The 15718-nt window shown below is 43.1% G+C and overlaps 1 protein-coding gene and 1 non-coding gene across 4 annotated transcripts in view; both read right to left on the bottom strand.

Moving 5' to 3' along the window:
- The window catches only part of LOC119401385 (TAF6-like RNA polymerase II p300/CBP-associated factor-associated factor 65 kDa subunit 6L), a 30880-nt gene extending 15465 nt beyond the window's left edge, over positions 1-15415 (bottom strand). For 2 of the 3 annotated variants that reach the window (XM_037668134.2, XM_037668133.2), the window contains exons 1-10: positions 15136-15415; positions 14464-14668; positions 13104-13190; positions 11713-11863; positions 10294-10469; positions 7974-8051; positions 7184-7285; positions 4214-4338; positions 2880-3144; positions 2114-2275 (exon numbers count right to left, since the gene is read on the bottom strand). In XM_037668134.2, coding sequence (XP_037524062.1) covers positions 2114-2275; positions 2880-3144; positions 4214-4338; positions 7184-7285; positions 7974-8051; positions 10294-10469; positions 11713-11863; positions 13104-13190; positions 14464-14649 — 1332 coding nt within the window. In that variant the 5' untranslated portion in view covers positions 14650-14668; positions 15136-15415. The remainder of the gene's footprint in view (positions 1-2113; positions 2276-2879; positions 3145-4213; positions 4339-7183; positions 7286-7973; positions 8052-10293; positions 10470-11712; positions 11864-13103; positions 13191-14463; positions 14669-15135) is intronic. The other variant, XM_037668136.2, reaches the window with a different exon arrangement.
- Positions 3366-3439, bottom strand: Trnas-gga (transfer RNA serine (anticodon GGA)). Its single transcript has one exon. It is a non-coding gene; the product is annotated as a tRNA-Ser (tRNA).
- Positions 15416-15718: the final 303 nt, after the last annotated feature.

Here is a 15718-nt window from a genome sequence, read left to right as displayed (position 1 = left end):
ACTCATTCAGAGCTATACTTTCTCGTCATGAGACGCACAGGAGGGGTAGTATCAGAGCAAAGCACAAGAACTATCCGCGCCGAATGAAGTGTGAACAGCGCACCGAACGCGAGGCCAGTTCACGCCGTCTGCTGCCGACATCTAATATAGACAAGCGCATCCGGTTACCGATAGTTTTTCTTTTCTTTCCTTTGACAATCCATATTTTGCTTTGCCACTGGAGCGCCACGTTCATGCTTTCCACTGATCGCAACTGGCGCAGCGCAGTTTCTGTGGCAGCAGCGTGCGTGAAGCGAGCGCTCATAGCTCCCTTATAGAGTTTTCATCTTGCTTCCATCTCCGCCGTGTTATCAGCGCCTAGCTGAGATGCGAACAGAGGGCGGATAGAATAGCGAAGCTCCAGTGCACGTGCGTTCAAGTCACCCAAGAGGTGTTGCTGTTTCGAACTCAATCGGTCTGAGGACGCGAGAACGAGCTCTCACTGCGCTGTCTCTTACAACGAACATCTCGGGTGCGCGCGCACCTACTCGGTAGCTCCGCGCTCGTGGCCGCTGCAGTGACCAAAATATTTCAAAATTAACGTCTTCAGTGCCGGCGACACCTTTTTAGGTACCTGCTGGCCTTTTAATAAAAAGAAATTCAATCCTGCCTGCATTTTATACACTTGCTGGGCAAGAAGTCGGAATTGCCCATCCTTGCCTAAGGGTCTCATTGGAGGGGCCGTAACTATTAGTGAAACGACATTATGCAACATGTTTTTAATGATTGTGAAAGCTGATGTGGAGGAGAATAAGTGGACAAAGTTTAAGAAATTTAAAAAATGGGGTTTTTTTTTAATTGTCGTCAGAAGTTTCCATTGTTCGGTGTTTTCTTGAACTTAGCCCGATCATATCTCTTTACTGAAATGTTATATAAATACAAGATTTGGCAGTTTGGTAGATAAGCATGCGAAGAACGTAATGCAGAATTTTTGTCGCTCTGCTACAAGGCTTTTTTGAGATAAAGACCTTCAAAGTAAAGAAAATTTTGCCGATTGGGCCATTTTTGAGGTTTTTTATAAAAACATCTACACTACACATAAAAACTAAAAATACCTGAGCAGAAGCAAAAACATGCATATATTTAGGTAAATAAATTTCAGCTACCTAACTTTAATATATTTTGTGCAATTTATAACGAAAGTTGGCCAAAGCAGCAGAGCGGATGAGCGCTCCACTCCACCTCTTCGTCATTATTGATTTCCTGTGGTTCGAAAAATTTTTGGCGGCAAAACAAATTGCGGATCTCTTCTTTCCACTCATCAGGCAATAATATATAAAATTTTGAAATAAATTTGAGAGGTCGACCAGCCATCGTTTGTTCGATCTTACGTGGAATCACCCAAGATAACTGCTGGTCATTAGGAGTAACTTAGGAGACAGAAAGTTAGGTGGGCAGATGAGATTAAGAAAGTTAGGTGGGCAGATGAGATTAAGAAGTTTGCGGGTATAACGTGGCAGCAGCAAGCACAGGACGGGGTTGATTGGCGGAACATGGGAGAGGCCTTTGCCCTGCAGTTCTCACTTTCAAGCCATTGAAGCTATCGGTTCTCACTCTGAAGCCCAATGAAACAAAGAACTTCATGCTAGCATAAGGAGAACAAATTCAGAAGCTCTTGCCCTATCAGGAAAATGGGGTTAAGCAATGCTTGGTATGTACGCCTGACATAATACTCTCTTTCTTTCTATCTATCCATCATATTGCACAGGGCTCCCTCCTAACTATTTCCTTCCTCCATGCCCAATGTGCTTAGCAGCACAACACTACAAGCAACAACAGCGTTCATGTCCATGCAGCGACAAAATGTGGCAACATAAAATGACGAGTCACCTTGACAAAAGATCAGATTGCCATATCAGAAACAGCTGATCGCCGACACGAGAGAGCATCAATTATCACAATACGGCGCATACAAATACGCATGCGACTGGCGCACCTTCGAGGGCTGCATTTGCATACACTGGCCAATGCTGCGTTTTTTTTCATACGCCACCCCCACCAAATTCTGCGAGTTATAAAAGTTTCTGCATAACTTTAATAAAACTTATAAAAGGTGCCCCTCGGCAGTGCTGACCTGCCGTGGTGTGTAGAGGTGCTGGGCCACTCCATACAGCAGAGGCAGCCTCGATGCCAGTGCGTCCCCAAAACAGTCGTACAGGAGATCGTAAGAGGCACCGGGCAACTCGCTCTTGGTCATCACGCGACGCTGCTCCTTCACGAGCTTCTCGGCCGCCAACTGGACGTGCAAGAGAGCACTGGTTAGGCAATTAGCATGCAGGGAAGAACGCTGTTTCACTCATTCAGTTCCATTTACGAAGGGGTTCATTTCTTTGTTAGATAACCAAATTAATCCAACACACAATTAAGCCAAGGAAAGCAAAGACGACATTATTTGTTTTTGTTTTAATTGCGGTGTAGTAATATGAAATAAACTGAAATGAATTCAAGTTGACAAAAAAGCACCTTTTCCATCAGTGGGATTCGCATCCACAACCTTCCAAGGTAGTGGGTTTAGACAATCTAATGTTGCTTTGACTCTACATGTTTCTGCATCGTAAGTGAGCGTCACAAGATTGCAAGAAGTACTGCACAGCAATATGATATCTGCTTGCCTTGCGCAGATACCGGTGTATCAGAACGGATAGTTGGCGTGCTTCGATCTTGAACGAAATAAACAACGCGGATGAGCAAGGAGGATTCGTCTTTCCTTACTCGCCCTCATCTTTCGCGCTGTTTGTTTCGTTTGTGCAAGACAGATGCTGTTGCTTGGCTGACACACTTGATTCGCGTGATATGACACGAAGTGACGTCGCACAAGGATTGAAGTGATCACTACAAACCAGGAGTGCCCCGTGTACTCTAGTGGCATCTGCCTGGGCCTGTGCATTGGCTGGCCTACAGTCGGCGAGAACGGCCTCCAGGTGGCCCCAGTAGGCTCCCAGATGCGGCCCCAGAACCAGCTGCAGTGCCTCCACACCCAGAGCAGTCAGTCCCGACACAGCCCCATACTGGGCGCACAGGGGCTTCAATGAGGGGTCCCTCACGCACTCCCCCAGTGCGTCCAACACCTGGTTTTCAAGGCCTGCCACACGGTCTGCCCAAAACCTGCAATAATGTTCACGTCATCAGTTTTCATTGTTGGAAGGCCTCTATCAATCATAAATATAACATCAATTTGTAGGAAATATTTCATTCAATTTCATGATTTACACTCAAACCTTGATATAAGAAAGGGAAAATAGACAACCACCCGTTTGTAGCACAAAGCCACAAGGAAATCCATATAGATTTCTCAGAAATAAAGCCTCTTAGTCGCCGAAAAATTCGTCCTGGTCCGGGGTTCGAACCCGGGACCAATGCCTTTCCAGGGCGGTCACTCTACCAATTGAGCTAACCAGGAAGCTAGCAATTGGCAGCGCGAGGGCGAATTCATCGACAACTCGAAGCAACTGGACACATATTGCAAATCAGTTCTGCGGAAACCCGCAAGGTGGTGGAAGGGTTAAGAAAGGGAAAAAGAGAATTTTCCTTTTCTTAACCCTTCCTCCACCTTGCGGGATTCCACAGAACTGATTTGCAAACCTTGATATAACAAACATGGATATACCGAATTATCGGTTATAACGAAGTAAATGAAGAACAGTCTTGTCACAGATACAGTGCTAAAAATATACGTTTATAATGAAATTTTGGATATAACGAACTTATTTTCGTGTCAGATGCGATTGTTATTACGAGGTTTGAGTGTATTACATTATCTACTAGAGGTAATAGTTTCCTTTGAGGGTCAATGATGTAACTACACAGTGCTGCGAACAAGTCCCGAATGGTAGATGCCATATATGGCACTGCATGCACGTTTAAAAAAAGTATAAACTTTTCAACTCTTTTTGGCTTATCAAGTGCAGTCACCCTGCTGGGATGCAATGAATTTTTTTAATACATTACTGAAATTCGGTGTCCATTCCAAAGTTTGTTTAGGCTGGCAGGTTAACTAACGCTCACACATCGATACGTACGCAGCAGTGAGTTTGGCTATGCACCGCAGGCAGTTTCCTTTCGTTATGCTCACAAAAATGTCCTCACGCTACTCGATGACAGCTCTAAAGAATTTGACGTGCCTGAGGCAGCGCAAGCCCTATCTCCGTATACACGGCCAAGGCACTTTTCTCACCTGAGCAAGGCAGCAAGCAGCTGTGCTGCATTATCCCTCAACGCCCAGTGGTCATTGGCTGGGTTGATGGCGGCAGCCAGTGGCTCCAGCAGGCAGAAAAGAAGTGCTTGCACCACCATTGTCGGCTGCCACAGGCATAGAGGGAGAATGCGAGAGCTGACGATGTAACATTCCGTAACAAGTGCACAACATTCACTGATGATGGCGGTACTCCCTAATGCGAACCTTGAGGGGGGGGACATGGTTCTTAAAAAAATTTCTTTGTGATGTCTTGATCGATTTTCATGAAACGTTTATGTACATCTGTGTGCCGATTTCAAATATGCAAATATTTTTGTAGTAAAATGCATAGTTCTTAAAATACAAAATATTTCATGCACCTTTTGGGAAGCAATATTTTACCTAAACTGAGAGAGATACAAAGTAAATCAGCATATAAAATTAGTCTGGAATAACCACTGCGTGCGCACACAGTTCTGATTCTTATACTTGTGCGAATAGTGTAATTTGGTTCGAAGCAAATTCAAGAATAGTCCTAAGGGTTCAATACTTTCGAAGCGAATTCGAATAGTTGCCAGTTGTCCAAAGAACAAAAGTGAACAGTTAAAAGTTCTATGCAAAAAAGGCTTTATTTCTGAGGCTACAACATACAAACGCACCACAGAGAATCCTGTGACATGTCACTCGTGGCTATGTCACTCGCCTGCAGTCGCGACCTTGGATGTAGGCCTGACGTCAATGACCCTGCAGCTAGCCTAATGAGACCGAAACCCTTGGTAGTAGAGTAGAACCCCACTGTTATATTCCTCACTGCTGTGTTTTCCCAGCTGTTACGTTGTTTTCCGCTGTTCCCGGTATAGCTCCCATAGGATCTAATGTATTGGGAACCCCTCCGCAACTGCAGAACCGCGTTTCTATGATACGTCGCGAAATGCACCCCGAGCCAGTCGAGCGATCACGGAAGAGAGCGGCCATGTTGACTTTTCACGCAGCTTGGCATGGCTTGACCGTAAACTTAGCTGCATGAGTGGCGCAAGTGACACGCATAACATACTTTCGGTTGCCGCGAACAAAAGCGTAGCCTTCGAGATTCATATTGCAAACATGGCATCCATGACGTAATTGGCTTTAAAGTGTTTTTTGCGCTCGCAAAAGTAAGGCCTTTGAGATTGGTGTTTGTTTCCATCATTGCGATCGCCTGTGGACTTATCGTCGTTATTAGATAGGAGGAATTCGCGCGGTTCGCGATCAGGCTCGCTGCGCTTGTTATGTTGCGTGCATTTAGTTCTTTAACGCCTCAAGCTGATGGTGCTAAGAGAATCGCATATGTTGATTACACTTCCGTGGATGACAGCGTTCTCAGCTCCGCAGTTCTATTCGTCAACTAGATCGTGGCTGAGTGCATCAATGCGTGCACCACTGATCAAGTTCAGGAGTTGGTGGAGCAGCGGTCATTTTCTTCGACAATCGCTTTCGGGGGCACTTTCACAACCGTCTACGTCTACAACCATCTGCAACGAGCCATGCTGGTCCGACACCATGCCAACAGGGCTACATTATCGCTTGGAGATGCCGACGCATCCAGTGACAACCTCGCAAAGGTATCGCCAAAAGTGATCGTTTGCAAGGTGTCGGCCAAGGTGGCAGCAGATTCATTAAAAGGATGTGACACTGCAGGTGCTCGAAAAACTTTTCATTCCGCCCAGGTATGAGTAAACGCACAAGGCAACACTGTACGGGTTTTTTCCAAGCGTAAGCATTGAAATAAAACTCGGCACCACTAAATATTTGTTCATTTTTCCTGTTTTTCGGCTCTTACATTTATTTCTTACAGTCTCTTCAAAAACATATCAGCGGGGTTCTAGTGTATTGCATGCATTTTTGATATTTGTTCACCCCGAATACTTCGAAATATCGGAAATTTTAAATTCGAGTCTAAGCGAAATCAAGTACTGTAATATTCGTTTGTATATTCAAAGTGCTTGAATATTCGCACACGCCTACTGATTCCAGATTAATGTGATAAGCAGATTTACATTCTTGTAACTCTCTCAGTTTAGGAAAAATCTTGCTTCCCAGAGGGCACATGAAATATCTTGTATTTTAAAAACTACACGTTATACTAGAAAAATATTTGCATATTTGAAATCCGCACACAAATCCGCCATGGTGGTCGAGTGGTTATGGTGCTCGACTGCTGACCTGAAGGTTGCGGGATAGAATCCCAGCCGCCGCAGCCGCATTTCCGATGGAGGCAAAAATGCTTGAGGCCCATGTACTTAGATTTAGGTGCACGTTAAAGAACCCCAAGTGGTAGAAACTTCTAGAGCCCTCCACTACAGCGTCTCTCATAATCATATCATGGTCTTGGGACTTTAGACCCCAACAATTATAATTATTATTATTACAAATTTGCACACAAGTACACAAACTCAGCAACTTTCATGAATATTGATCAAAGCAAAAAAAAACCTTTTAAGAGCAGTGTGCCCCCTTGAGCATCGCTCTATATGTGTTTTCATTTTCAACATATTGGCTGGCACAGACAAGCTGTTGCATGCAACACGTTGCAAATGGAGCAAAGCACAGCACGTCGGCCTTGCTAACCTGGAGATAGCGAGAGCCAGCGCATGGGTGCAGTAGCATGGGCACAATTCACAGCAGTCCCCGCTGACAAACCTCCCAGAAAACGCATGCTACTCTGTCTCGTGCAGCACTTTGCTTTTCTCATCACCCTTTTGTTATCCTCTCCGTGCCCCGCTTTCACTTTCATTTTTCATTCCGTTTGTTCGGTTACAATGGACGAGGCACGCCGACTCTCAATGCAAGAACGGATGCATAAGAGCTTCGCTCTAAAACATGAGAGAGACAAAGGAATCTATGGAAAGTGGAACGGTTAGATAAATCATACGTACAAAATTGTTCACCTTCTACAGAGTAGCCATTCCGCAATGCTTCGATTAGACTCACGTAGGGCAGGGTATCCAAATTCAGCGAAGTGTTCTGGGCCAGGGCACCAATGGCATGCAGTAACCGGTCCAGGCTGGCAAGGTCATGACTAAGCTTGCGAACCTGCAATGATAGCACCCATCCTTTTAATGTCAGCTGCGAGCTCCTACGACTCAGGCAGGTGAGAAATACACCACCAAAACCATGAGTGTTATGCTTCAAAAGCACATTTAGTACCATTTTCGCTAAACATTTGCACTGATGAGTGAAGAGCCCGCACATTCGTGTTGAACTGAATTCAGACTCTTCGTAAAGCCCCATTACGAGAATACATTGTATTGTACTTTTGCAACATGAAGGAGCCTGAAGCAAATGCTTGCTCGGCAGCTGGGTATTCAAACATGTAGGCTGTGATAGAAATTTCAGGTTAGCCCAAGACATTGTAGAGTACAAAGGATTGGCATATATGACAAAGCCATGATCATGAAGTATCGATACTATCAATACCACCTTTATGGCTCAAATTTTTTTCAATTCTTATAAAGACATCCATGCAATTGTGAAAAATATCAAGGATTTGCAGCAATTATGAAAGAATTCCACTTCAGCATATTCCTTCTGATGTAGTTTTGAAAAAGGAAAGCCACAGTATCTTTTGTCAATCTTTTTAAAACTTTGAGCAACAAACAGTACAATGAATTTTGAGGGGGGGGTTGAGTACAATAGTGTTAAGTTTCTTGGTTGCAAAGAAAGCTGCTTGCAATGCAGACACAAGCACACACATCATGAGTTGAAGACCTTTTACTCTCACCCCAAGCGAGACAAAGTGCACCAAGTATGGGAGCAGTGGGCTCAGGCAGGGGTTACTGGCCAGATCCTCCAAGGCAACCTGTCACACAAACAGATAAGTCAGAAGGGAGCTGTACTTCGAGACCAGATACGTGGGAGCAAATAAATGAATTCACATACACTCAGCCCTCTAAAGTGAAACAATGCATTGGTTTAGATTGATAAATTGTACTGTCAGAACTCGAATGACATTAATTTCACCATCATAGGTTTATTAACAGATAATAATATGAAGTAGGGGTGTGCGAATATTCGAAATTTCGAATATTTTTCGAATAGTGTTTGCTATTCGATTCGATTCGCACTGGAATTTTACTATTCGAACTTCCCAAAAACAAGTACAGTCAACGTCCGATTAAAAGTGACCCCTTCAGATTTTCAATATGCTTCACCTCATTACACTCTCGTATTGCGGCAAAGCTGCCTTTCAAGCTCCATTACGGTCGAACTTTGCCAAGACAGTCAACGTCCGATTGGAAGTGGTCCCTAGATTTTCAATGTGCTTCACCTCATCACACCCCGGTATTGCGGCAAAGCTGCCTTTCAAGCTCCGTTACGGTCGAACTTTGCCAAGACAGTCAACGTCCGATTGGAAGTGGTTCCTAGATTTTCAATATGCTTCACCTCATCACAACCCGGTATTGCGGCAAAGCTGCCTTTCAAGCTCCGCTACGGTGGAACTTAGCCAAGAGACAGTCAACGTCCGATTGGAAGTGGTCCCTAGATTTTCAATATGCTTCACCTCACCCACGTATTGCGGCAAAGCCGCCTTTCAAGCTCCGCTACGGTCACAAATGTATTAACTCAAGAAAACGCTAGTTCCAACATGGAGATGAAAGATGTGGCCTGAAATTTGGGCAGGAAGTCCGAAAAATCGGAAGCCGAAGCTTTTTGGCATCCAAAATTTCGGATGTTCTTATATATAGACGTCTACGAGGCAGATTTGGAACTCCTGACTTGAAGGGAACACACCCTTGTCTGCCACAGCAATTGAGCTTCCAGAGAAGTTGAAAGAGGAGAGGCTGAGGAAACGGCATCCTTGCCTATCACGTGTAAAGTGTTGTCGGCAAAACTTTGGTTGCACGAAATCAATCACATAGCCTCATTCTTGATAAGACAACTATGAAACACCACCCCAGTGCTTCATCAACCTAGCGAAAAGAAACACTTTCATGTTGCTATCTCATAAGAATATGCTCGGGAATCCTCTCTAACTTTTTTTTCTGCAATTTCGCTTCGAAGTATTCGAAAAATATTCTAGAAATATTCGAGAAATATTGGAAAAATATTCGATTCGATTCACACTCACACTTCAATATTCGGATTCGCTTCGCACCCAAAATTTTGCTATTCGCACAGCTCTAATATGAAGGTCAAAGTTTTATTTTTAAATTTTGCACCAAAATCTTCGTACGTAATGTCCCAGTTTTCAAAGTGCATTGTTCATATTTTGGTAACACCGGCTCAACAAAATTTCCTGAAACTTGGTATGTCAAGCCGTTGACCCTCTCGAAGGACAAGGTACTTCATTTTTACTAATTAGGTACTATGTAGGATGTAGTAGACGCCATCCAAATCTATGACGTCACTGCGTTTGGTGCGAGAATTTCAAGGTGGCGTCGCCACCTGCATTTCCTTTTTGCGTGTTTTCTCGCTTACCAAATGTCTTCTCGCGGCAAGCATGACGATTTTTGAATTGTGAAAGCATAATTTACTAATATGAGAAAAATTGTTTTTCTTTCTTTACATAATTACCATAATGCTCTCTACATAATTGCCACACGAAATATTCTCCAACACAAGGTCTGTTAAAAAATTCCCACCTGTGGTGCGGTCTTGTACGGGTTACAAAATAAACACGGAGGCGTGGCATGACAACCAGCCGCACGTGACCGCACGCGATTGGTCAATGCAGAGCCGTGACGTCTGTCGCGGTTCAAATGGGCCATTCGCGTGCGGCTGGATGTAACGCCACGCCTCCGTGTTTATTTGGAATGCGTACAAGATCGCACCACTGGTCTGTTTAAAAATTCATTCTTTAAAGCGTAAGCTGTTATCAGTTCCCAACGACCGCCAATTCAGGTGGCAATGTTGTCCGCCGCCGCCACTACCACCGGCATCTGTTGCAATTACTATTGCGCACAATGTGAAAAAAATAAAACGAATTTGAGCCTTAATTGAACCAAGGCATTTTATGTGGCAGTCAAGTATAACACAGAAATAACGCAGAAATGAACAAGGAAGCTCAATACTTTGGCTCAGACGTCAGCCACATCACTCACGTCGACAAGCTGCTTGTCACTGCCCAGCAGAGCCTTGGTAATCTCCTCGTAGTACTGCATGTGGGTGGCATTGACGTCCGTGTGAATAGCTTTGCTGCCATCTGTTTCTTGGACTGCAGGCATAGGCTTGTCGAGGTCTGGTTCAAGTGCCACGCCTTCCACAACCAACCAGCGTCCTGTCTCATATAAGAAAACACGAGTTAAACAGGCTTTCTAAAAATACCTACATCGAAAAAAAACTCAGCCAGTTCTACGCTGTGAAAACCGTCGGACAGCAAAGCTCTAAGAGTGCGAGTGTATGTGATTGGTTAGCGAGATCTCGTGGTGTCATAAATCTGCCGCTAAATTTCAAATACGGCAGCTTACATTTGATTGGGCAAAGTGTGATCGTGTGACCTGCAGGCTCAGGCAATGACATGAATTGCTCTCCCGGTACTTTGCACCGAAAATAACCATCATCATTATCATTTCGAACATCATCATCACAAACATAATTTCGAACATTATCATTGTTGTCGTCATAATCATTTCGTTTTATTTATTTATTTATTCACGTGACCTGCAGGACACCTACTACTACTGTTACTATTACTACTACTACAACGATGACGATGATGACAACGATGAAGACCCAGGGTAAACTAAGACAGCATCGCTGTAAAAAACACACGAAAACAGCTGACTTCACCACCCATGCAGAATCACAACCAAGGTTGCAGCTAAGTTGCCTGGGCCATGCGCTATGCACAGTCAACGTCAAGAATCCTATGGTGTGCAGATCTAGCGAGAAAACTTTATTTACTAACAGTTTGGTGCCCAAAAACTTGGTACTACACTCTTTGCATGTAACTGAACTGCAAATGTTTACAAAGTGAGAGATCCAAGAAAACCATGATTTTGTGACCATGGACTGCAAAGCCACATGACAGTGTGGCGATAGCATGCAATTGTAGAGAGCATAAATCCAAATACTAGGCTGAAAAAATATCCGGCTTTTTCTCAGAGCTGTTGTCCATGAACTTCTGTGTTTGATGCTACTAAAACAGACAAGTAACGAATAAAACCAGGCCATGTGCCTGAGTTACGAAAATATCCAGAATTTTCCTTGATCTTGCGCTCCTTAACTTTGCGATGTTAATAGCGCACAATATCCATGCCACTGCATTGCAGCCAACTTGCCCTTCTAGTTGCAGTTCTCAATAGAGGGTTCTCTCAGAATGAACTTCTGCTGATATGTTGAACAGAATTTCTATTGTAATTGTGCACACATGAATACACTAAAGGTTTTGCTGCCAAAAAATCAGTATTGACCCATGAACACAAAAGAGCAATGCATAAACACAAAAGAACGGCAGAGGAACACAAAATACCAACACATGGACAAACACAAAAGAGTAGAAAATATAAAGCAGCACATACCATGGACAGTTGGCTCTGGTGGCAGGTCAAGCTGAAGAGGTGAGTCCAACTCATCTGCCAAGTCCACAATGCTGTCGTCCATGCAGAAGACATCAGCCTCTCGGATGTGCCGAAACGGAAGCGGCTCATCTCCACTGCATCCGTAAGAGGGCTGCGTGTCGGCAAATTGTTTTCTTTTTATTTATTCACGACAGTGTTGGCCATAAGGCCGTTACAGGGTGGGTTGTAAGGCATCACAACAACAAACTTGGTATTACAATAAGAATTAGAGCAATACAATGTCAAACATAAAAATACAGGTATACCCATAATATGAACAGTGATTATCAAAATACGAAGCGAACGTGACAAAGGCGACTTGCGTCAATAAAGCGTCAGTCGAAAGAAGTAACAAATTAATACTTGAACGACAACATGACGCATCGGCAATCAGTTTCCTAATTTCTAAGTTTTGAATAACACTCAGTTCATAATACAGCTAATACATGGCACATGGCAAAAAAGAAGGCATGTTCATTATGTAGAAGAATGAAAGCAAGCATAAGCATTAGCACTAAGGTCTGTAATGTTGCCGCTATGCATTTTTCGAAGGTTCATGTAAACATGGCAGTAACGCAAAAGCACACAGAACTGAAAACTGTATGTATGGAAAAGACTCGTAAACAGATATACAGGCTTATATTCAACAAAGTCCTACGTTGAGGAATTTTCCAATAAATAAAACGAGTTCCTAAAAAGTGTCACATAAAACAATATTCATTAAAACTCAATTTCGTCAGTAATGTGCCCCATTCAGAGTTTTTTTTCTCCCATCGTGTCAATCCCAGTTTGTCAATCAATTTCAATTACCAAGTGCTATGGTAAGTTAAATTAATCAACTGCAATCCTGATTAAGCCAAGAAGTAACTCATTCAGGACTGCGGTCTACTTTTTTACAATTAAGCAGACCACAGACAAACCAAATGTGGATCCTGGGAATAAACACTGATATTAATAGATACATTCACATATTAGGTAAAAGCAACATTTAAAGAAAGCAGTGGCAAATTAAAGGTCGTAATACTGAGCATAATGTTAAGAAACATTTTTGCATAAGCTGTGTATCGTTTGTAAACAGCATTTGTGACAAAGGGATGATGACTGAAAAGAACTCTGATGTTGCAGTGACACAAATACATTTTCATTTTGTAGCTACGCATGATGTGCCTCTGTTGTCAAAAAGTGTGCGATCTGTTAAACAAATCTGCACTCATTCATCTATATTATGCACTCACAATCTCGGGTAGACCTGAGGTATCATTCAACAAGTGAATTAAAAAGAGATAAATCAAACCCATTTCCAAAACACGGGCAAACATTTATGCCTGGAAACATAATTCAGCCCAGCTTACCTGTGAATCACTCCAATGTAGCGCCCGCTCCATATCATTGCAAGTTAGCTTGCGCCTTTTAGCGTGCCGCATGAACTGGCCACAGTTCTGAAAACAAAAAAACAGGAGGATAGCTATCACGTGGAAGAATGTTGATTAGAGGACATTCATGAAGTGTAAAGTGTCAAAACGTGCCAAGATTTGACATACAGGATGCTGACAAGCACCACCACGAGATGGTGCCACAAGTATCTTTCCTCCATGAAACAAACCACCACGTGATTGGTCAGTCATTTGCACTTGTACATAGCCAAATTGCATTAGGGTCTCACTTCTTTCATAACCAGCTAGTGATTATTAACTAGGCATGATTTTTTCTTGCTGATGCACCATCCATGTTTTGAAGAATGAACGTTTCATAATACGCAGTGTCACGACAAAAACTTGCTAACAATATAAAAGGTAAGACTTTAATGTTTGACATTTACTGGAGAAACTGCTGTTCATAATTCAAAAACTCTTCTAGAAGGATTTCACATTCGATACAATTTGTGCCTGGCATTATTCAGTTTGTATTCAACTTAATCTCAAAAAGTATTATTTCCACACCTCTATGTTCTGGGTCATGTCTGTTAATAATTTCTTAATAATTCAAACTTCTAATAATAATGAAAACTACTTCAATGCTACATGTATGAATTTACTTGAGCATAAGTATTCATGCAACAAGAAACAAAACCTCACACCTTTTGTAACAAAGAACCATGATATAAGATAGTGACATTTGAAAAGTGGCCCACAAAGCAATGCAGTACTACTTCAAGTTTCAGCACAGGGCACTATATAATACATTTCCTTGGCTGGTTAGCTACAAAGAGAAAAGTTTTGGTTTATTTCTTACTTCAGTTATTTGAACCCATCATTATGACAAATTTGCTACAGCATGATCATAGTTTGCACATACAACCAGGAAAATACCATGTGAACACATTTAAACACTTGAGCTTCGTGCCAAAATTAAATGGTTGGAATACCTTTTTCAGAAACTCATTACCAACTAAAGAAAACTATGCTGCATTTAAGGATCTGGATAGCTTTCGTTCTTCTTTTTCACTGCATATTTTCAATGAAATTGTGATCACTGTAGATTAGAGAACAGATCATAATTAACAGTTAAACTCTGATGCAAATGCCAAAATGACATGCACAGCTTCATGATGCTTCTCTATCGTATTGCCAAAATTTACATACTTCACTTATAAAATACCTTGAGGAATGCAAATGTTTCAAGGAGTCACCTCAGTAAATGGGTCATTGTGCTCTAACAAAGTAGGAAATTGGTCCAAGTATTTCCGCAATGCAGGTGGCACGATTAGCTTACCTGGGCTAGCTCACGAAGTCTATAATTGACATCCTCAGTGAGGAGGCTGAGGGCTTGATCGGAAACGCCAGTTATTCCGCTGGACTCTGCAAACAAGCTAATGGAGTCCCTTGGAAACTGGCTGTATCGCTTCTCCTCTGGCTTCTTTCCCGGTGTAGTTCCTTTCAGGTTACGCTTGGAAGCCATGCTTGAAAGATTTTGCTTTCTGAAAACACAAACGAACCGACTGTTGTATCGAACTTAGAAGGCATTGATCGAACAGAGCGCATACGGCAGCTGTGTAAACATGCGTCTTTTTAACAACTTTTGCGTAATATTGACGTCACACGGAGCACTTTCGATCGCGATTGGCTGATTAGCGCGAACTGCGGAAAGGAGCCAATCGCAGTCAAGAAACCCGGTCTGCATCGGGCTCGATCGCGATCGAAAATGAACGCACAAGCCTTACGTCCACTACCAAACGTTACTCGATATCAACGCTAAGAGAAAAACGTTGAGGCTCCATTTAACTAACTTTCGCGCATTTGTAGGCGCCTTGCATTCGCGCCGAAACAACGTTAAGCGCACAATACTTGTGATTCATTCATTCCTTTCGCTGATAAGGGCAACCGGTTCGTGGCGCTTTCGTATTTGAGAAGCTGTATGCCAAGTTTTTAAACAGCTTATATATACCTGTTGCGTCAAACACTACTCGGTGAGTCAAGCTTTCAATGTCGCGCGTGTGCGCGACACCGGCACCGTACGACAGGAAGGACGCCAAAACGCCCCGAGGCAGGCACGTAGTCCGACAGTTCGACTATGGTTTGACTTTTAACTTCAAGGTCTCAACGTTTCCGGACTGTGCATACTCGTACCTAGTTAGGAGACGGTGCTGCTAAGTTACGCAACTCATCTTATCCCCGATCTTATCGCTACAATTCTGCGAAAAGCGCGACTAAACCACTAAACTCCACCGGGGACAGCGAGCACCTCTATCAGTGTATTTAAATTAGACCTATGTACTAGTGCTCGACAAATGAGTGCGCGCTAAAAAAGGGGGAGACCCTTTCTTTAGCATCGCTTGAGGGCTAACGCGTAAGGCAGAACCGTATAATGGTCACATAAGATCAGTGCACGGCAATGTTTTGTATTTATGTCAAGTTTTAGTTTGTAAACTGGCCCATAATTATCCTTAGAAAGCGGAAGCGGATCCTACGTCACGTAAATCCGGGTCACGCATAGGTCGAGGCAAACGCGGAGTGTTACAAAGAGCTGT

This window comes from Rhipicephalus sanguineus, chromosome 8 (assembly GCF_013339695.2).
Source record: "Rhipicephalus sanguineus isolate Rsan-2018 chromosome 8, BIME_Rsan_1.4, whole genome shotgun sequence".
NCBI classification, from domain to species: domain Eukaryota; kingdom Metazoa; phylum Arthropoda; class Arachnida; order Ixodida; family Ixodidae; genus Rhipicephalus; species Rhipicephalus sanguineus.
Note: the sequence above shows the minus strand (reverse complement) of the source record. Positions and strands in the feature narration are given on the sequence as shown.